This window comes from Sus scrofa, chromosome 7, assembly GCF_054392235.1.
Source record: "Sus scrofa isolate SSC_HxYL_T2T_F1_AM1 chromosome 7, Sscrofa_HxYL_maternal_Yorkshire_Landrace_v2.0, whole genome shotgun sequence".
Classification (NCBI taxonomy): Eukaryota; Metazoa; Chordata; class Mammalia; order Artiodactyla; family Suidae; genus Sus; species Sus scrofa.
The window spans coordinates 99,208,871-99,231,109 of NC_139389.1; the positions used below are offsets into that span (position 1 = coordinate 99,208,871).

Here is a 22,239-nt window from a genome sequence, read left to right on the forward strand (position 1 = left end):
AAAGATGCTCAAAAACGTATTTGAATAGGATCCAGATGTCTCCCACAGAAAGGATTCTTTGGGAAACCCCACTTTTTTTGTTTTATTTTTAAAACAGACTTTCATGCATAGTTGCAGAGTGGGATCTTGATATAAAGATTTAAATTCTCATCAAAGAGGGGTCTTTGCTGAAAAATCATGTATTCAGAAGGCTGAAGCAAAGGCATAAATTCTCCTGGTGATTCTACTGTGTCTTCAGTGTCCCCTAATATAAAGCTCATTTTAGGAGAGTTGAAGGCATAAGTGGCTGCTGCCCTGCATTAATAGGATGTTCTGTCTCCATTCATGACTTACTCTTTTTCATTTCCACAGTGGAGTTAAGATGTAATGGATAAGTCTCTTTGTCCTTGTTTTCATATGACTATAGTACTTCAAATACAAATCTGGCCTGTTTGACTAAAGGTGCCTAATGACTTATTCTCAGAGATAAAAGGTACAGCCTCACAGCATCGTGACTGAAATAGTTGTTCCTGGTTTTGTTTGGGTTTTGGTTTGGTTGGTTTTGATTTGGCTTTGGCTTAGTGATTTTGCTGGTATAAAATGACAGTTATTGTAAAAAATAGTTTATAATGGCTTTGAACTTGAAGTAGGAGAGCTCGATAACCAAAGACAGACAAGAAAGCACTGGGCAGTGAGGCATTTGAGCTCTGCATCCCCTGCTCCACAGCAGGCAAGTGTTGTGATTGCCTGGTGGAGGGGGGTGGGGGGCTGCTCCTATAGCAGCCACCCAGTACCAGCCAGATGGGGCCTGGAGAGAGGGAGATCTGTTTCCTCTAATTCGTGATGGTATTCTCTTGCCTTGTGGCTGAAACACTTCATTATTTTTCGTCCAAAAAGCAAGGTGGTTTTTGTCTGTGCCCTCAGTTGCTAGGCAAACACTGCAAATGATGCGGCTAATCCCCCAGGAAACTGTCCTCAAGTGCCAGAGGCTCAGATACATCAGGCTCTTCTTGTTGCTGGCAACTTGAGGCTCAGTTCATTGAGGGGCCTGGGGTAGGTAGCTGACTGCTGTGAAGAGTGGAGCTTGAAGCAAGAGTTTAATCCTTTTCCTCAAAGTGGAGTATCCTCATCTTGATTTATAATGTACATATTATGTATATACTATAATTGGAGGGCTAATCAACTTTAATGACACTATTTCTCCTTATTCCTCCCCATATACAATTAAATTAATTTTCCTAGCTGTATTTTTTAAATTCTGCTCTAGAAACATACATTTTTTTGGAGATATAAAAATTTTGGCTAAACCAGAAACTTCTGTCCTTGTGCTATGCCTTTAAGCCTCAGGATAACTAGATGGTTCTTGATTTGCCACAGATGCAAATCTTCAATTTCAGATCGCTTAAACACTCCACATGATTCATCTTTGGTTATGGTCTTCCTTGCTGAAAGTTTCATAATAAAAACCTACCCAGCTGTTTTCAAGCCTAAAGTGTGTGGTACACTTAAGATATTTTAATTACTGTATTATTGTAAGCACACTTAGTGACCTTGGGTCCTTGAACTATTAAACAGAGTTAAAATTCACATTAGCATATTTTCTGGCTTTTTATAGTAAGCACTTGTTATTGTTATAAAGTGAGTTCACAGTGTCCAGACAGTGCCAGGGTCCCTTTTTCTCTGACCAGAGTTTTAAGCAATGTCGAAAAACTAGAACATTTGTCCCTTGTTGTCTTTAAGTGGCTGTGTCTTATGAGCAGGCTTGTCTAGGAATGAAATACTTCCTAAAATCAGCCCTTCCTCACTACTCCAGCTTTTACTTGTATTCTAGCTTCTTTATTTAAAGAAATGAGCTGCTTTTACCACAGTCTTTTACAGCTGTTAACATCTGAAGATTTCTGAAAATGTGTGTCCACTGAGCTGTTGTCTGGAATGTCTTGTTGTTGGGTCATTGGGTAGATTAGAAAAACTCAGCATTATTACTAAACTGGAATCTGTTTCAAAAATCCATTGATGTAGAGGAAAGTACTGAGTTAAAGTGGTGACTATATTATTTCTGCGTCATTTTCTGGGTTGGAAAATAGACGGGTGACAGCAGCTTTTTTAGAAACCATAACAGGCGGGAAAGCTGTCCTATCTCATGTCTTCCATTTGCTGTCTTAGTGGTGGGAGCATGACAGAGGCATCTTGCCGACTCATTTTTTTCGAAAATCAGAACAGCGCTCAGGCTGCCTGTCAATGTGGGAAAATGCCCAGCAGGCCTGCCCTCTGGGAAACTGCTCCAGGAACTGTGTTTACAGCATAGGGTTGAGTGGAGACTCCCAATTTGCCGGGAGACTTAGATGGTTTCTTGGTAGAACTTAAGAATAAACTTCATTCTTGCATATACAGAAAAATTCACTTATTACAGTCTCTTAAGACTATATTTTTAAACTTTTCACTGCCTGCACCCAGAAGATGCTTATCAGCAATAGAGAAAACTATTTGAGTGACTGTATCCCTGCTAAAGAAATTAGTGGCAGTAATGTTAAAAGGAGAATGGTACCAATTAGATATCTTAACCTCAAGAGCTTCTTAATATGAGATTTCATTTTGCTCTTTATTTTGCGTGGTTTTTTTTTTATCACAAAGAACCATGTTCAGAGATGGCACTTGTCCTTGGAATTATCTTAGACCTTCGCTCATGGTGTGAGAATTGGCCAAGTTCCTTATGCATGCTTCGATGGGAACGCTAGCCTGTAGTTGTATAGCTTTCATTAGACTTTGAAAGCTTAGTGAGTCCTAAGACCCAAAATGTGGCATTGATGGATATAAAATGCACCAAATTTACCAAGCTAAATGATCCATGTGACCAAAGATCAGAGCAGGCCTCTGGAAAGATAGGCATTGATGCTAATGACAGTATGTTATCCCTGCTTACTGTGCTCAGTTTCTCTCTCTTTCTAACTGGACAGTGAGATGAGACTTTATTCGGACACATTTTCTTAGAGTAATCCTATTTGGAGAAGATACAGTCTGACAAATTTGTCAGAACAAAAATTCGATCAGGCAAATAGACTTTTTATATTGTCTTTAGATTAAATTTCAGGGCTGAATATATGCATATTCATTAAATTTGAGCACATTATAAAATTGAATCACTGTGTTAACAACATATTCTTTCCATATGTGTTGAAGATACTCCTTATCATACAAGTAGGTTTTCCTTTATGCTCCATGATTGTGTGACAAAAGGAGGGAATACTCTTAAATTTTGTGTAAAAAGAGAGCTCATTTTCATTTCCTAAATTGGCTTCTCATTTGGAAATACTTCAAAACACATATTAAACTTTTGTCCGAGACTGTTGCTGCCTAAAAAGCTAGTGCACGTGAATTTGTGCCAGGAGTTCTTTGATCTCTGTTATATGCAGTGGCCGTACCTAGCAGTCTGACATCATTTAGCATTTATCTGGGAGTGGCTTTTGTAAGGACAGGGTTTTTGTTTGTTTGTTTGTTTTCATTTTATTTAGGATATTGAACTTCTAGAAAGCCTGACCAAAAAGAAGTTCATTTATAAATTTATTTATTTATTCAATAACTATTTGAATACCAACTGTTGCCAGGAGCCAGGCTACACAGTGGTAGGAGAGGCATAAGCTTACAGATCTGGTTCCTTTTCTCACCACACTTAAGCCAGCAGACGTGAGAACAGTTGCATGTAATAAAAGATGATAAATGCAACAACTGAAACATTGGGTATTTAGGAGCCTCAGACTTGAGGGATCAGTGAAGGTTTACAGAGGAAAAGTGATATCAAAGTTGAGACCAAAAGAACATTAGGAATTTGCTAGGTGGATTAATATGGGAAAAGCCAGGCTGAGGAATTTGGGCTTCTTATCTGAGGAAAACAGAGCAATTTAAGTTGATTGAATTGATTAGTTGATTCAGACACATAGAGACTACACTGCAGAAAGTACTGGGGAGGAGAGACTGATAGATCAATAGAATGCTACTGCAGTATTCAAATGAGAACAGATTCAGAGAATTCTAGAAGACAGTATCAAAGGACTGAGGGGAATATGATAGAAGGATTCAAGAATGGTGCCCAGACTTCTGTTTGGGGTAACTAGTAAGAGGTTAGCAAGCAAAGGAATAAAGGAGAAGGAACAGGTCGGGAGGAAGGGGTGAGTTGACTTACGTACTGATTCAGTTTGCGCTGCTGTGGGTTATCCACCCACTGGTGAGCAGTGAGATGAATGAGGCTGGAACTCAAAGGAGAGTCCTGGCTTGAAATAGAAAGTCCTAAGTCACCAGCATATCACACACAGATTATATCTGAACAGATGACAGTGAATAAGGAGCTTTGGGGTGAGCAGAAAGAGAACCAAATACAAAATCTCAAGGAACCTCATTCCAGGCACTTCCTTCACTTTGAAGGAGGGGAAAAAAAAATAGCTGTAAGTGATGACTATGAAAAGTAATGTACTTCTTATTTTCATAATCTAACAAGTACTTGTTGGATGAATTTTTCTTAAACTGCTTTAGAGTTCTGTGTATTCAGAAATAAAGATGAAAGTGTGCAGACATTACATTGTCCACCTAGACATCCTTTTCTGGAACCATTCAAGCCAGTGACATTATTTGAAGCACCATGTCTGAGGTGCCTTTCACTCTGTTCTGGTATAATCTGCATGCTCTAATGTCTTCTGTCAACCCACTCCTCAGCCCAGCAGCAGATGCAGCCAGCAAGGCGGATCTCCTTCTCCGTCAGCATCTCTCCACTCCTCCTTAAATCTAAAACTCTCTTTTCTCTTGGCTCTTCTTATTCCAGTGATGAGGAGGAGGAGTTGCATAGTAAGTAAGCAACTTTGGGGTCCAATTGCTGTTCTCCAGGGTCTGACCAGCGCTGAAATGCTATAGGCTTGGTACTAAGAAGCTGTTTGGAAATGTTTATCCCCTTGCATGCCATCATTTCTAAATCATTTGTCTTCATGCTTGGCTTAGAAAATTAATTGGGATAGAACAGTTTTTGTCTTCTGGATGCTACCAGTGCTGACTGATCCAGTGGCCTGATTCCAGGGCCCCAGACATCGTCCCAGAACAGAGATTCCTTCAAAGGCACAAGAGGTTCCCACCCCGCCTTGTACTTTTCATAATGCTGGGTACCACTTTCAGGAAGCTTTCCATTTGATCATGTAAATTTAATTTTCATCGTTTCCCTTTTTGTCTCATGGGTCAGATATCTAAATGTCCATCTGTGGTATTTAAAAACTAATGTTAAACTTTTTTCGGATTTCCTATTGTGGCTTAGTGGGTTACAGACCCAACTAGTATCCATGAGGATGCAGTTCGATCCCTGGCCTCACTCAGTGGGTTAAGTATCCGGTGTTGCCCACAGTCTGTGGTGTAGGTCATAGATACAGCTTGCATCTGCTGTTGCCATGGCTGTAGCATAGGCTCGCAGCTGTAGCTCTGATTCGTCCCCTAGCCCAGGAACTCCCATATGCCACACGTGTGACCTTAGGAAAACAAAAAATTAAAATTAAAGGTGTTTGGTATCACTTTATACCAGTTGTAATAGGAAGGAAATTGTGAAAATCCATCAACTGAGTGTTCAGAAATCTTCAAGGGTGTTTATCTCAAAATATTTGTAATATGCTGAGAAATAGTCAAGTCAGTATGGCAAATAAAACAAAAGTCCTAGTAGTAGTTCTTCCATCAATAATATAAAATTATGGAGAGCTTCTGTGCCTGGCCTCTTGCATCTCTCATAGGCGTCCTATTTTAATCTAATTCTTGCCTAAAAATAATAATAATAATATAAAATTATGATGGCACTGATTACTCAGTTAATCCAACATGATGGAATCAAAAAAGTATAGAAACTTGAAGAAGCCTTTGAATCTGATAGCCTACATTCCTCAAATAGTATTTTTGAGTGCAAATTGTTGGGGAATTGGGGAGGGGAAAAAAAAAATGAAAGTGTTGGTTCTTGGCCATACAAATTTAGGAAACTCTGATTTAAACAGGTTTGAAAGGCTAGTGAATTCCCAAGGCAGTGTTCAATATGCTGTGTCTCACAAATTTTTTATTACCAATACATGCATGACGATGTATAGCATTTCATGAGACTGGTGTTCCATGGAGCACACTTTTTATTAAAAATACTGCGTCCATCCAAAGTTCCAGTCCTAGAATGTTACTGTATTGGATCTGCGGGTTACTTCATGCCTTTAAGAAATGGTCTAATTGAAATAGGCTATTTACTTGCAATAATATTTCACAGACTGACATCAATGATAGATTTCCTTGTTTTTGTCCATAATTATATCATGGAAGTAACACCAGTTATATCATATTCTTAGATGCTCTGAAAACTTAATGGCACTAGAAATTTCAGAGGCATTGATTTTAGAAACATTGGTGGGTTAATATTGTTTTCAGAACCACATCTGAGAGGTCCTAATAGATGAATTAAAATTTCTTTCAACAGCAGAAATGTTGGAAATCCTTATAGGAGTCATAGATTCTCCCTTTGCTCAAATCACAAATTTCTTAAGTTTTTAATTTATTTGGCAGAAACTTACTGGGAGTTTATTCTTGGCCAGGCTCTCTGCTGGGTGGTGTTTTCTTTATGAGTTTTATTTTTACTTTGTTCCTATTACTAGTGTAATAATTGATTTTTAGTGTACAACAGAATTCTGAGAGAATTTAATGTTGCTTGTATCATTCAAGCTCCTTGGGTGGAAAAAGTTTTAAAGCCACTGACGTAAACCACACTCTTGATTTTTGTTGAAATAAATTAAGGCATTCTGAAGTTTAAATGCTGATGATTTCACATCTAGACCATATAGAACTGGAAGATAGATACCAGATCTTACTCTACATCTTTCTCTCTTCTGGCTATTGTTATCATGGATTATAAGTGAAATAGAAGACCTGCAAATTGGTAAAAGGAAAAATTATAGAAAGAAATATGTTAAGGACTGAGAATTCATTTTTAAGTTTCTTATGCATTATTTCCACCTCTTGGCTATATGTTAGTTATAACTACAGCTTTGCATTTCTACTTAGAATCTTGAACAATTTGAGAATTTTAGGAGTTTCAGATGTTGGTACTCTAGTAGTGGAACATTTTCAGATCTCTATCCAGGTTTTACTCATAGTAATCTCAGGGATCCTTGAAACCAACCTCAAGGAGAAAGGATGTGTTTTATCCACATTATAACAGTAGTTATACAGAGCAACCTTTGTCTCTCTGGAATCATACGCAGTAAGTGTGGCTATACCTGATCTTCTAAAATTTGGAAACCACGTAATCATTGTATGATTACAGCCTTTCTCTCATCTAAGTCCTAAAGTAGCTCAAACTTGATTAACACGTCCTAAATAAAATAATGGTAGTGTTTCTTCTATTTGTTATGCTTATTGCCCTACCTGACTTAGCCTTAGATTTAATGACCCACTTCAGTTTATGGTCTAATAGTTATGGAAGAAGGAAAAATCTATCTTCCCTACTCATTTGGTCAGTGTCAACATAGAAAGGACCTTAGCATCTGTTTTTATCTTCCTTATTTCGTAGATGAGGAAATGAAATCCAGAGCTCTCACCCCAAGTTAGTGACAGGGCCTAGACTTTATAAGCTAGGTTTGATGCTCTTTTCTGTTCACTAATCCATTTCCAGGAATGCTCAAGAAAATACCAAACATATATTAGCTAGATTTTTAGTACAGAAATAATTGAAAGCAGGAGTTCCCGTAGTAACAAACCTGACTAGCATCCAAGAGGACAAGGGTTCAATGCCTGGCCTCGCTCAGTGGGTTAAGGATCTGGTGTTGCTGTGAGCTGTGTTGTAGGTTGCAGACTTGGCTCAGATCCTGTGTTGCTGTGGCTATGGAGTAGACCAGCAGCTGAAGCTCCAATTCACCCCCTAGCCTGGGAACTTCCATAGGCTGTACCTGCAGACCTAAAAAGCAAAAAAAAAAAAAAAAAAAGTATGTATATATATATATATATATATGTGTGTGTGTGTGTGTATACACACACACATATATATGTATATACACACACACACACATATATATAATTTATATTCCTCCTCTCACATCATCTCAGGCAGATGGTCCCTAAACACTGAACACTGAGCAGGAATTAAATATGTATTTGAGCAGTTTCCTAAAAGGTGATTTGGGGTCTGTTCAGTTCTTGAAACCTGTATTTAAATTTTTTTTTCCCATGAGAAATTCACTCCCTATTGCTGCCAATTTCCAGTTCTAATTTGAGGGTTTCATTTATCATTTTTCCCCCTTCTAACCCTCAGGAGGACAAGGCATCCCACACTGGCTTTCAGAGGCTATTTTTGCTTTATCTGTGTGATTATAAAAACATTTTATCTGTTATCCAGGTAAACATTCCTTTTGTTGTAACTTTTTTTTCTGCTATTTTTGTCTTCTAGATTCACGACCCTTCCACAACACCAGTGCTAATCTGACCGAGAGGTATTATACCTTTGATTTAATAACTCCTTTTCCCAAGATGAAGTAAAGAAAATCCAAAATGTCTTACAGCATTTACACATAATAAGTTGATTGACTTATATTTATCAACTTTGAATGCTTTGCTTATGGGAATTTTAATTCCCATGTCTAAGAACATTTTGTTGCATAATGTGTGCGTTGTGTTCATAAGGTATTACTTACCTTCTTTGCCATTTTAAGCTTTAAAACTATTTCCCTCTGTGTACATTGGTACAGTACAAACCTCTGTCCAAGTAAGTGAATTGGTTCTTAACAGCAGGCAAAAGATCGCTATTTTGACTCATTGTTTACTTTTATATTCCTCTTTTTAGGCTTATGAGATTAAATATTCTAATTTAAGCATAATTGGGGTTCTGATTCTTGCCCTGCATTGTTTTTTAAGTTGCCTTTTCTCAGAGGCATTGATTGTGACCCAGTGATCCAGAACTCTCTCAATTCGAATGTTCTTTGCACTTCTGCCATGTTTTATTTCTTTGTTCTTCCTAGAGCAGTGATTTTCACACCTCCCCTTTGTCCTAGTTACAGACTGCTCTATATTGTAAATAATATTTTATATATAAATAGACTTTAGCTACTGAACGGAATCCTTGTGTTTCTGTTTGCCCTCTCTCTTTGTGTTTCTGTTTGTCCTTGAGGCAGACACAACTTCACAACTTGCCTATGGCAAAGTTCTAACATAACTGTTCTAGAACACCTAGGAAAAGTAGTATGAATAGATTTATATATAATAGGTTATGTATACAATTATACATACTCGTATACAAGTGATTATGTATACAAGGGCCCAACATTCTTGTTGTTGATTTCTCAAAGAATGTTGGGCCCCATGGACTTCCCGTGTGGCTCACAAGAATGTTGGGCCCTTGTATACATAATCACTTGTATACGAGTATGTATAATTGTATATATAACCTATTATATATAAATCTATTCATACTACTTTTCCTAGGTGTTCTAGGGAAGTCCATGGGGCCCAACATTCTTTGAGAAATCAACCATTGTGAATTTCCTAGGGTCCAGACACAGCCGTCATGAATAAACGTAGAATACAGGTGTTATAAACAAATAAGTTAGTACATCTGGATCTACCTGCAACTCCTAGAATGAATCTTTCTACACTCAACATCAATTCTGCCTGCCATTCAGTGTATTCCCTCCTATAATTGTATGTATCTGAACTCATATATTGATTGTTCAGTGTGCCAGAAGATTAAAAAAGAGATATGACGTCTCACCTGTTAGGGAACTTAGCTGTGCATTCAGCCATAAAAATTCCTTGGTCTGCATCATATATGTGGGTTTCTTTTTAAACACCTATTTAATACAAAGAAGTTTATAAATTGAGTACTATTTTCAGACATTTCAGATAAAATAATTAAGTAATTGATAAGTCTGTTTAACACCAGATCACTGAAAGCCTGTTAGTAAAACAGTAATAACTGAATAGGAAAACTTAGCCAAGTTTTGGCGGCAGAACGAGGGCATTGTGGTATATGCTCTGTTCTCAGAAATGACTATAGAAAACCATTCAGCAGCCTCTGTTCACCTCTTATTCCATTTCCCATTTGCCTGTGAGTTTATAAGATGGCTGTAACTTGTAGCCCAAATAATACATGGCAATGATGACTACGAAGAATTATATGTAGGATGTTTTAATTTTTAAAAATTAACTTCTATAATCTTTTTAAAAACTCTTCTTTTTTCTATTTAGTATAACAGAAGAGAACTTCACTTTCCTGCCACCAAGCCCCTCCAAGAAAGATTTTGAAGGGAAAAGTGGAACAAAAGTCAGCCGTACATTCAGCTACATCAAGAACAAAATGTCCAGCAGTAAGAAGAGCAAGGTGAGTGTTCCTGTGTGATCACCTCACCCGGCCCTCACTTGGCTCCTGTCACAGTGTGCACACCCAAAAACTACTTAAATGATGGGAACACATGGAAATGAGTTCAGAGATGCTCTTTGAAATAACCTAACATTTGAAGAAAACTAACAGCAAGAAAAATACCAGTAATTGAGTTGTTACTGTATGGTAAAAGCTTCCCATAGTATCTTATTTAATCCTTTCCACAACCCTATAAGGTAGATATCATCTCCCTTTTCTAGGAGTAAGGTTATTAGTAACCTTATCTGGGAAAAATAAATGAAAGCTACCTGTTGTAATCCCACATAGTGATGACTACTAAAGCTGATTTTCTTTGCCCCATCCCTTGGCATATGGAGTTCCCAGGCTAGGGTTCAGACCTGAACTGCAGTTGCAACCCAGGTGCAGCAAAGCCAGATCCTTAACCTACTGTGCCAGGCTGGGAATCAAACCTGTGTCCCAGCACTCCCAAGATGCTGCCGATCCCATTGTGCCTCAGTGGGAACTCCTAAATGTATTTTTAAAAAGAAAGAAAGGAAAGGAGTTAGCTTTCTTATCCCAATTCCCAGTTATAAACCAAAAGATTCAGTTTCAGCTCACTGGGAGAAAACTTTCTGCCTCTCACTTCCCTATGCTCTATTCACTCACCCAACCGCCAACAAAATAAATTTTTTTAAAAATTGGACATCAATTGAGTTTCTACAAAGGAATCACTATTTATACGTTTGTGTTATACACATTCACACAAGTACATACATACTTACTCAGAAGTATGGGAATAAACAAACCTTGGACTCAAGGATTTTGTTGTAAAAGTATATCCCCACCCTCAGTCCTCGCCAAATACAATAAACTTCTTAGGCCTTTAGTTAAGTGGGCTTGTAGAAAATAGAGCCAGTGTACTTTATTCAGTTTTGAAAATATGATCTCTTTCTTTTAGCAAATACTAGGTTTGGTCATCACTCAGATGAATTTTTCCACAAAACTTGTCACCAAAATTGCATTTTCTCCTCTTTTCTTCAGCCCACGTGCAGAATGGACAGAAAGTGGGCAAACTGAAGAAGACCCAGAGAGTCTAGCAAATTATTTCTAGAATAGTCACCTATTTAAGCATTAGCTTCCTGCTTATCCTTGGTTTTTTGGTTTTTTGGGTGGAGGGGGTTGTCTTTTTAGGGCCACACCCACGGCGTTTGTAGGTTCCCAGGCTAGGGGTCAAATCAGAGTTGTAGCCGCCAGCCTATGCCACAGCCCCAGCAACACCGGATCCAAGCTGCATCTGCAACCTACACCACAGCTCGTGGCAATGCCAGATCCTTAAACCACTGAGCAAGACCAGGGATCAAACCTGCATCCTCATGGATACTAGTCAGATTCGTTTCTGCCGAACCATGATGGGAACTCCTTACCCTGGTTTTATAATTCAAAAATATTAAGATTAAAGAGGACAGAATCCTTATCAGTATTCTACATGACAGCAAGGCTTAAAATAGAACTGTATCTATTTTACTTATCACTTCTGGCTTGGCCATGGTTGTTATCAACAAACGAAAATCTCGAAAGATCAGTATAAATTGGCCAAATATTATTGAGTGATTTCTATAGTTAGCATTCTGCCAGGTGCTAGCAAGCACCCGAAAGAACTAAAGCACAGTCTTTCACCTTGAAAATTTTTATTGTTGGGATGATTTCAAATGTTTCTTTTGTTTTTTATTTTGTATTTAAACTGTGGAACCTTTTCTTCAAAATTTTAATTGGAAGACAAGTCTAAAGAGGGAATTCCCCTTTCCATCCATCTCCCCAGTGCCATTGACATAAGAGCAGAGCACTGATCTCATTAATGAGGTATTACAGACAGATGTGAACGAAACAACAAAAGACAGAATTTAGAAACTGAAAACCTGACTTTTAAAAACGTCTCAGCCCAGCCTCCTTATTTTACAAACTGAAGCACAGAGAAATATGCTTCAGGTCACAGACTAAATAGTAGTTTGTGATCTGACTTCTAGCAAGTAGGACTCCTCATTTCATGTTCACTCAGAGAAAGATTTAACTGTTACTACACAGTATCTTTTCCCTTTTAACTTTTTTAATAACCTAGAAGAATTGGGTTTACTAGTAGAGGGCTGAAGAGAAGGGGTAGGAGAAGGTAGCTTGTGTCCGGGTAAAGCCTTATCATCAGTGGCAGGACTGTATCAGTTGACCTTTCCAGCCCATGTTCTCCTTTGTCAAAGTGACAACACTCTTTTGCAATGAGACTGCTTCCTCTTTCAGACTTGGCCTCAAGATTTGCTCTCTGGGGGCTTATGCTATCTCTAGCAATGGAAACTCAAAAAATTACAAATCTATAACCCTGGATTGCAATCTGTTTCACATAGTCACAGGTGTTGAGTGCCCCAGTAGCCAAATATATTAGGAGCATAAGAGTCACCTTAGAAAATTATTACCAGTTCACTTTTTAAAAGATTGTTTTAGAGCCTCCTATAGAATAGCTGAGTTTTTGTCAGTGTACCAAAAGGTAGAAGAAATATGGGAAATGGTGACATAATACATTTTATGTAAAGTTATATTAAATGCCTTGTCTTTCTTTGCCATTGTACCCGCAGTAGAGCTTTACCATTCAGAAGTGTTTTATTCTCTAAATGATAATCCAGAAATAACTGAATATTTTCTTGGTATGATGATGCCAGCTCTTATGTTTTTCTAACTGTTGTGGACTTCCCTGGTGGCCCACAGCTTAACTACATGGCATTGCCACTATTACAGCTCTAGTTCAGTCCCTGGCCCTGGAACTTCCGGATGCCATGGGCTCCGCCACCCAAAACTGCTGGATAATATTACTTTTCCATAATGCTTAAAAAATTGAAAATGCTGATATAGATGTTAGAACTAGTTTTTTGTTGTTGTTGTTTTTGTCTTTTTGCCTTTCCTGGGGCCGCTCCCGCGGCTTATGGAGGTTCCCAGGCTAGGGGTCGAATCGGAGCTGTAGCTGCCAGCCTACGCCAGAGCCACAGCAACTTGGGATCTGAGCTGCGTCTGTGACCTACACCACAGCTCACGGCAACACCAGATCCTTAACCCACTGAGCAAGGTCAGGGATTGAACCCACAACCTCATGGTTCCTAGTCGGATTCCTTAACCACTGAGCCACGACAGGAACTCCTAGAACTAGTTTTTTTAATGTTAATTAGTGTAAACACTCTATAGTATATATAATATACTTTATGTATAACATAATATATACTATATAATATATAGTCTCATACCTGTAGCCAGTATATAAGAAATTTTTGAGAAATTGAGGACTGAGCTCTTATATGTCCTTTTATGAATTATCATTAACTGGCATGAGTTATTAATAAGATAAGTATCGGAGTTCCCGTCGTGGTGCAGTGGTTAACGAATCTGACTAGGAACCATGAGGTTGAGGGTTCGATCCCTGGCCTTGCTCAGTGGGGTAAAGATCGGCGTTGCCATGAACTGCGGTGTAGGTTGCAGACGCGGCTCGGATCCCGCGTTGCTGTGGCTCTGGTGTAGGCCAGTGACTATGGCTCCAATTTCGACCCCTAGCCTGGGAACCTCCATATGCCACAGGAGCGGCCCAAGAAATGGCAAAAAGACAAAAAAATAAAAATTAAAAAAAAAATTAGGTAAGTATGTTGAATCTTTTTTGAAAGAGGGAGAACCTTAAACAGGAAGTATAACAGGAACACTGGCAGTTTCTGCTTTTGTCTTTTAGTATCTTCAAGAAGTAGTGCTGTTTCCTGCTGAGTAAATTTGCTTGCTGTGGAGTATTTAACAGCAATATGCATAATGTCTGCATTCATAAAGGGTGTAGGGTGACCCTCTTTAAATCATCCTGTCACACTGATTTTCTTTCTTCCAAGCTTTCCTTTTTACAGACAACTAGGAGATGGTTAGAGATGTTTTAGACAAATTCTTAATTGACTTGAGAAGTAGGCATTTTCAGATGCAAGGATCACATTCCTGCACAGCTGCTAGTATACTCTGTAACTTCATAACAAGACATTGAGCTTCAACTCCTGCTTCTGTGGTGTGTCTAAAAAAGAACTAAATCCATCAGCGTTTCAAAGGTGCCGATTAGGGTAGAGTAGTGTTTGCAGAGGCCTGCATCAACATTAAATATAATTATCTCTCTCATTCCGTCTTTGATTAAAGATCTGCAGTGTGACAGTTGCTTTAATCACAGCATGTTTCACAGTTTTCCAGAGAGTTCTCTGATTTTTTTCAATTGTAATTACTTGTCTAAAATGGTAGGTTTAGAAAAATGAAAAATCATTTACCCCTCATAGTATCATAGTGTAGTTGTTACCTTCATCTTTCTCTTTAAATATGAGTTTCTATTTCCCCAGCACACCGTTTTAAAGCATTTTGGGAGGTGTTGAATCTGGAAAAGTCCAGCTTCAGAAAACAACCAATCACCACTTTACCACAAGCCACCTCACTAAAAATTTTCTTAGGAAACTAACCGCTTTTTATAAAATGAGGACATCTGTTTAAATAGATGTGTTCCTTAACTTCAGGTGTTAAAAAATTGGCCTCAATCTTGCCAGAGTTCCCATCTTGCAACGTAAATACTCTCCACACAGTGTGTTTGGAGAATTTGTTCTGTCTCATGTCCTGTGTCTTTTGTAACAGGGTAGTTGGCTCTACTGGCAGCATTCAAATAGTTAAGCTTGTCTTAAGGAAATAAGCAACCTCAGCCCTCCCTCCTTCCCTTTCTCAACCAGTCTACGGCTTCCTCTTACAGTTTCTGTAATGGTTGTTCTCATGGCAGCTCAAAGCTGCTGGGCTCTGCCCTGCTGGCATGAGCCCTTCCTTCCGTGAGAGCACACTTCCTGGCATGGGGGTGGAACCATGTCGGTAAGATGGGGTCGGTTTCATGAAGCACCCCTCGTAACAGTGAGAATCATAGGACCAAAACATGGGGAGGTAAGAGCCTGACTTCTTTAAAGCACTAAATTCTAATAAACACAGGAAGAGATGGTAGAGTTTATTGTTTTGTTTTGACCCTTGGAAGAGCTAGTTTGGATTGTTTCAAAGAGTTAGGAAATTATTAATTTACTCAGATTTTGAGAGCATTGCAAGGAAGGCTTGAGAGAATAAGTTAGTTGCCGTAGAAGATTTTCTTATCTCTTGAAACATGCTTTTTAGCTTTCTTCAGCAAAATGTCAGGTGCTGTTCAGTTTAACATTTCATGTGTGGAGAAGCCTTCATCAAAAGGTAGTTAAAAGAAAAAAGTTACACGAAAAAACTCAATTTTCGTGGTTGATTTTTATTAAAGTTTTACATACTTTAACAGTTACTGATTTTTACTCAGAGCAGTTTCCTGTTTTGTAAAGTGAGGTAGTTTGTTTTTCTCCCTTCCTCTGTTGTTGTTTTATATAGTTGTGAAGCAAAGCAATTTGGCTCTTGGATTTTTATTATGTGTATTCTGTTCACAAAGGGCTTTATACAAATCAAACTTAATAAACATTCACCATTTCAGTATAGTGCATGAGTTCTGAATAGGAAGTCAGAAGACCTGGGTTCTGATTTTAACTGCAGATCGTTTGCTGTGTGACCTTCTGTGAGTCAACAAACCTCTCTAGCCCTTGACAGTAGAGCATAGTAAACTAGAGCCCAGCTGTAGAGTTGGCAGATCTGGGTCTTAATTGCAGCTAGGTTAGTTATTGTTATGCAGCCTCCATTGCGGTATCAGACATCTCTAAGCATCAGCCTCCTCAAATGCAAGATGGAGATAGTAGATGGTACATGCTTCATTGAGTCGTTACGGGAAAATTCATGTTATTGGCTCACTGCAGTGTTTGGCACATAGTAACTGTTCAAACTTAGAGCTGTTCTTTATATCTTTTTCTTATCAGTTAGAAAATGAGACGCATAATGCCCGCCCTATTCACTTCAGAGTTATTGAATCAGATGAAACAATGTACATGGAAGGCATCGATTCAAAATGTAAGGCATGTAGTAGTTGTCATGACCACTAACTTCAGGGTACCCATTTTTCAGGAGTTTTTTTTAGATTATGACAGAGGTATTCTATGCCCTGGAAAATGGTACCCCAGAGTTAGCGATCATGACAACTGCTGAATACATTCTTCCTGCTTCTGTGAATTGTAGTTCATGGTCGGATTACGTTGGAAGGAAATGATTCACTTGATGTTGATTAACCAGCTGAGTGTCTGCGTAACCATGCTTGCAAAGGATCTTTGATGGAGAGCATATAGTTTTACCCCATAGCCCTAGTCCCCCAAGAGTAGTGTGCACTGGAAATGTCCCTGACTGCTTAGGTGTTTTGTTAAGGATCTAGCATGCATTAATATTTCTTAAAGTTTGCATGGTTTAAATCCCTGCTCCCTCAAGTTTGAAAATTGGGCAAAAAAAAAAAAAAAAAAAAAAAAAAAACCACCTTGAAATTCTAGTGAGTAAAAACAGAACATGTATATGTGGAGGATATTTCAGTACTTCTGGCTAGAGTAAGGGAGGAAATCTCAGAGAGGTGCCCTAACTTTAGGGGTATATGATGGGTGGGAGGCAGTCAGAGGAGAACTTCGATCCCTTTTCTTGCTGTGCAGCCATCTTTCCTCCCCTTGGGGCTGGTCCCAGACTGTTACCATCCTTTCTTCTACTCGCTGCCTGCTTCCCCTGTGGCTGAGCTATGGCTCGCTGAGGAGGCTTGGTGGCCACTGCAGACTCCTCCTTCTCCAGCACCAGAAGCCTCTTGCTCTCCAGTGTTGGTCCTTGTATCTGTTGTCATAAATAACCAGTGAATAAGCCACTAAAAGAACTGTTTAGCCTGCACAGTCCTCCTAAAACTTTTTCTAATGCTCACAACTTAATAAAAAATTTTGTCCAGAACAGTGCTCCTAACTTTTATCCAAAACATTAACCAGCTACTGCTGACCACATACCAGGTGGGTATCCTTCTAGAAGGGAAGGCCTTCTAGTATTCAATTAAATGTTGATTCTTTTCTTTGGCAGGAAAAGGAAAAGGAGAAAGATAAAATTAAGGAGAAGGAGAAGGATTCTAAAGAGAAGGAGAAGGACAAGAAGACCGTCAACGGACATACTTTCAGTTCCATCACTGTTGTGGGTCCCATCAGCTGTAGCCAGTGCATGAAGCCTTTCACCAACAAAGACGCCTACACTTGTGCAAGTAAGAGATGTGCTTCTTCCTGTGTGATGGAACTCCTTGGCTCAGAAAAGCTTATTTCTAATTTCTTGCCTCCTATCCCTTATCTGTTCCTTGTTTATGTGGAGAAGTAGCCCTCCTTATATCGTTTTTTAAACATCATTGGAAGAAATTAATTCTAGATATATAACCTACAGCCTATAATTTTTTCAGACAGCCCCAGTTTCAGGTATTCTGTCCTGTTGTCCCTAAGCCACTGTCTTATTCACACAAGTCCATGTCAGGGTTGAAATAGTCTCACAGTCTCAAACCCTCCAGCTACCCAGCAGGCTCTCGTCATGTCATATATGCTCATTTTTTTCTTTTGGTACTTTGGTGTGAGCCTCAGCCATTGACCAACATCACATCGTGGTAACTGCCAAGGGAGGGGAGAGCACCTTTATGTGCAGAGGTGTCCCGTTATTGACCTCCTGAAAGCCAACTCTGTCAACTGAATGTGGCTTCTGGTTTTGATAAGATGCTCTAAGGCAGAGGCCAACTAACTTTCTGTTGAGGAGCAGGTAGCAGATATCTTAGACTTTGTGGGCTACAGTCTCTGCCACGACTACTCAACTCTTGCTCTGGAGTGCAGAAGCAGCCATAGATAATATGTAAACCAGTGAGCGTGGCTGTGTTCCAATAAAACTTCATTTACGGGTGCTAAATAAATGGGCATTTATGGGCAATGAAATTTGAATTTCATGTAATTTTCACGTCATGGAATGTTAATCTTTTCTTTTTTTAACCATTTAAAAATATAAAAACTATTTGTAGTTCACCGCCACACATAAATAGGCTATGGGCCAGATTTGGCGCACAGGCCATCATTTGCAGACCCTTGCTATAAGGCACTGCATCTCAAAATTTTGTGGTTGCCCAGAGATAGGGATTAATAATATCCATAGTGCCCTAGAGGTAAATCAGGGCACTTCTGCTTGTGGTCAGAAGTGACTAGTGTGCAGGTCCAGTCATCCAGAAGGCTGAGGTGAAAGGCATCATGTTATACCTGTAACCATTTCAGACAAAATAGTGACTAATTCAGACTCCAAAAAGCATTTCTCCCAGACCAGGATGTCACAACATTGTCTTGTTTTCAGTCATATGTGTCAAGTATCCCAAGTTATTTACTAAAGACAGTTAACTTATTGAAATATGAAAAATGTTTAAGTATTTGCGCAGACTCAGAGTTACTGCAGTAATAATTTCTACTCACTTTCTTGAGTTGAAGAGAAGTAGTGGAATTACACACAGCTAGCACACAGCCTAGCTTATCTATGCTACAGTTGTTAGGACTTAAAAAGACTGATGTTACACTCACATTCTTCTAAAATGCCTTTTATGGATATATTTTACCCCAAATGTTGTCTGTAGCCCTGTTTGTTTTACTGTCCAGTTTTTTTGTTGTTGTTTTTTTTTTTTTTTTTTTTTTAAGATAACTTCCGAGGAGCTCGGTTCTCTTTATTGATCCTCTTGAGCAGATTTCACACACATTTACATCCTCCTTCATGTGTGACTTACCATGGAATTGAGAATGACTCCAGTATAGTAATAAGTTTTGTGTGACCTCTAGGAAACAAAAGACTGTCACTGTCTGGTGCTGCTCCAGCATTTTACTCTGTAACCCAGTTCTAATGACTCATTCTTGTGACACTATTCAAGTGTTATCAGTTTAATTTCTTAGCCACTAATGCAGCTTCTCAGTACTGGAACAACCTGGTTGTCTAGAACAGTAGTCACCAAGCACCTTTCAGTATGCTTATCTATCATTAAAACATTTTTAATCTACTCACCCAGGGTATATGCATTTAATGTGAAAATTACATATGTGTCCTATACTGTACCTATAAAGAGCTCCTTCTAGGAATAAGAGAAGTTAATTTTGACATTTTCTTGTTTGCTTGTTATTTATTGTCTTAATGTTATCTTAGATGAGTAGTTTCTTGGCAGGCATTTGTGTCTCTTTTACATTTTATTTTAGTTGAAACTGAATGTAATTTATAAAGCTTACCTTATTGAGTGCCTGAAAGTTTCCATTCATCACAGCATGCTGAGAATAAACAAGGAAGGGCACCACTGTTACCTAGCCGTAGCCCACCTTCCCAGTGGCTCCTCTGCCCTGCAGAATTTTCTAGGATCACAGAGGACATGAGGCTGCCTAACATCAAGGCTGAGTGAGCCACTGGTGTATCAGTCTAGATGCTAACCCCACTTCTTGTTTAAGTCAGTATCCATGAGAGCTGTAAAAACCTCCTCCTGTATTCCAGAGATAATTTTGTGCATCTGTCCTGCGAAGTGCCTCTTCTCCACTTGGGGAGCATTGGCCTCAGAGAAAAGCAGGGAGAGATCATATTTCTTGATTGACAGCTTGAAATTGATATTTGAGGAACTTGATCAGTACAGCACACAATACCTGCTTTCTGCTATAGAACATTTTTTATTTTTTATTTATTTATTTATTTTTAATTTTATTTTCCCACTGTACAGCAAGGGGGTCAGGTTATCCTTAGATGTATACATTGCAATTACAGTTTTTTCCCCCACCCTTTCTTCTGTTGCAACATGAGTATCTAGACATAGTTCTCAATGCTATTCAGCAGGATCTCCTTGTAAATCTATTCTAGGTTGTGTAGATATATATATTTTGTAAAAACAAACAACAACAACAACAAAAACGAATGCATAGCTGACCATGCAGGAAGGAAAATACCCAAGAGCAGTAGAAAGCAGCCCCCTCCCTGGGGACAGGATATGTGGTCTCAGGGCACGTAGTGGGAGCTGTAACTGAGACCGTGGGATAAAGCCAAGAGCTTTAAAAGACTATAACAGTTGTGTTGAAGGGTCTGGAAAAACTCCACCCACTGGCCTTTCAGAAGCAGCGAGAAAACTTGTCCTCCCCCCAGGACCCTGAGTGAGAATTCTACATCATAGTGAATTCAGTGTCCAAATTTATAGCATCCATACCTACTGGAACCCTGAGTTAAGAAACTTTGGCTAGAGGTTTAATGAAATCCCAATCCAGGACTGATGAAACCAAGAAGGATCCCAGCTGAAACAAATTCAGAATTGCTGCACCATAGGGTCACTTTGACATGTGTAGGGAATCTGGAAGTTCCCAGGGGAGGGGGAAAAAGGCTTATGAAGCTGAAGTTGAGCTTACAATTAAAAAAAAAAAAAAAATCCAGATACCATGTAAGGAAGTAAACTGCTATCAAGAAGCATTAGCAAACGCACAGGCAAGAGAAGATGTTGAGAGTTATTAAAAGGTTAAAATGAATAAAGTCCCTAATAAAAGAATAAGACATAGCAACCGAAGGGTAGATTTGAAAAATTACTGAATGAGGAGTTCCCGTTGTGGCGCAGCGGAAACAAATCCGACTAGGAACCATGAGGTTGCGGGTTCAATCCCTGGCCTTGCTCAGTGGGTTAAGGATCCAGCATTGCCGTGAACCGTGGTGTAGGTCACAGACTCAGCTCGGATTTGGCATTGTTGTGACTGTGGTGTAGACCAAAGGCTATATATCCGATTTGACCCCTAGCCTGGGAACCTCCATGTGCTGCAGGTGTGGCCCTAAAAAGCAAAAAAACAAACAAAAAAAACTTACTAAATAAAACTTTAGGAATGAAGGCAGTTCTTGAACAATTTGATGGAGATTTGTCAAATATTTCAGTATTCTGCATCATCAGTGGGTTTTTGTTTTGTCTTTCTGGTCTTTTTCTGTGTGTGTGTGTGTGTGTGTGTGTGTGTGTGTGTACGTACGTAAAGGAGAAAATGGCTTCCAGTCTGTCATCTGCTTCAGTCAAGGAAGAACTGGATAAATATTCTAGCAAATCATGATGGCTTCACACTGGATTTTTTTCTTTTTTTTGCACTTAACTATCTGTAGTTTTGCATTTGAGTTTCTTAACTGAAGTTATTCAGCAATGATCAGTTGTCTGAATTCTGCAAAGTACCATGGGATTCATTCAACAATGGTTCTTCAGCAAATATTCATTGAGCAACAGTAATATGCCAGGCAACTTTCCCTTATCCTTTTTTTAAAAATTGTACATATTTGACATATAATGTATAAATTTAAGGGTATATAACATGTTAATTTGGTACATTTATATATTGTAATCTTATTGCCATTGTAGCAGTATTTAGCACCTCTGTCACTTCACATAATTATCCTTTCTTTTTAGTGGTTGGAATATATAATTAGAGGCATCTTTCTCAAGTTGCTAATTACACAGTGGTTTATAAAGAAGAGTTCTCAAGGTATAATCCTTGGTATTTACTCATTTCACCATTATTCATGATGTAGAAATTTTAAAGGAACTAAATATCCGAAATGGAAAATTAACATATTCATGAGATGGTATATTAGGCCAGTAGTAAAAAGAATAGGATTGATGATGAAAGGTCGGCAAACTTTTCTATGAAGGAGCTGATAGTAAATCTGTTAGGCCTTGCAGGCTATTAGGTCTCTACTCAGCTCTGGTAGCACAAAAGCAGCTGCAGACAAGGCATGAAAGTGAACATGACTGTGTTCCAATAAATCCATATTTACAAAATAGATGTGGGCTGGCTTCAGCCCTCAGACCTTGGTTTGCCAGCCACTGGGATAGGTCAGCAGTCACAAAAAGATCTCCAAGACATTTTCATAATTTGGAAGACAATAAATATAACCATTTGTATGATTCAGATTTATAG

At 38.8% G+C, this 22,239-nt stretch overlaps 2 protein-coding genes across 51 annotated transcripts in view; one reads left to right on the forward strand and one right to left on the reverse strand.

The window, feature by feature from the left end:
- KLHL25 (kelch like family member 25) overlaps positions 1–22,239 on the reverse strand; it is a 665,168-nt gene that overhangs the window by 528,472 nt on the left and 114,457 nt on the right. The window lies entirely within an intron of this gene.
- The window catches only part of AKAP13 (A-kinase anchoring protein 13), a 333,498-nt gene that overhangs the window by 266,110 nt on the left and 45,149 nt on the right, over positions 1–22,239 (forward strand). For all 50 annotated transcript variants that reach the window (XM_084969374.1, XM_084969377.1, XM_084969375.1 and 47 more), the window contains 3 exons: positions 8,414–8,456; positions 10,207–10,339; positions 17,357–17,531. In XM_084969374.1, coding sequence (XP_084825500.1) covers positions 8,414–8,456; positions 10,207–10,339; positions 17,357–17,531 — 351 coding nt within the window. The remainder of the gene's footprint in view (positions 1–8,413; positions 8,457–10,206; positions 10,340–17,356; positions 17,532–22,239) is intronic.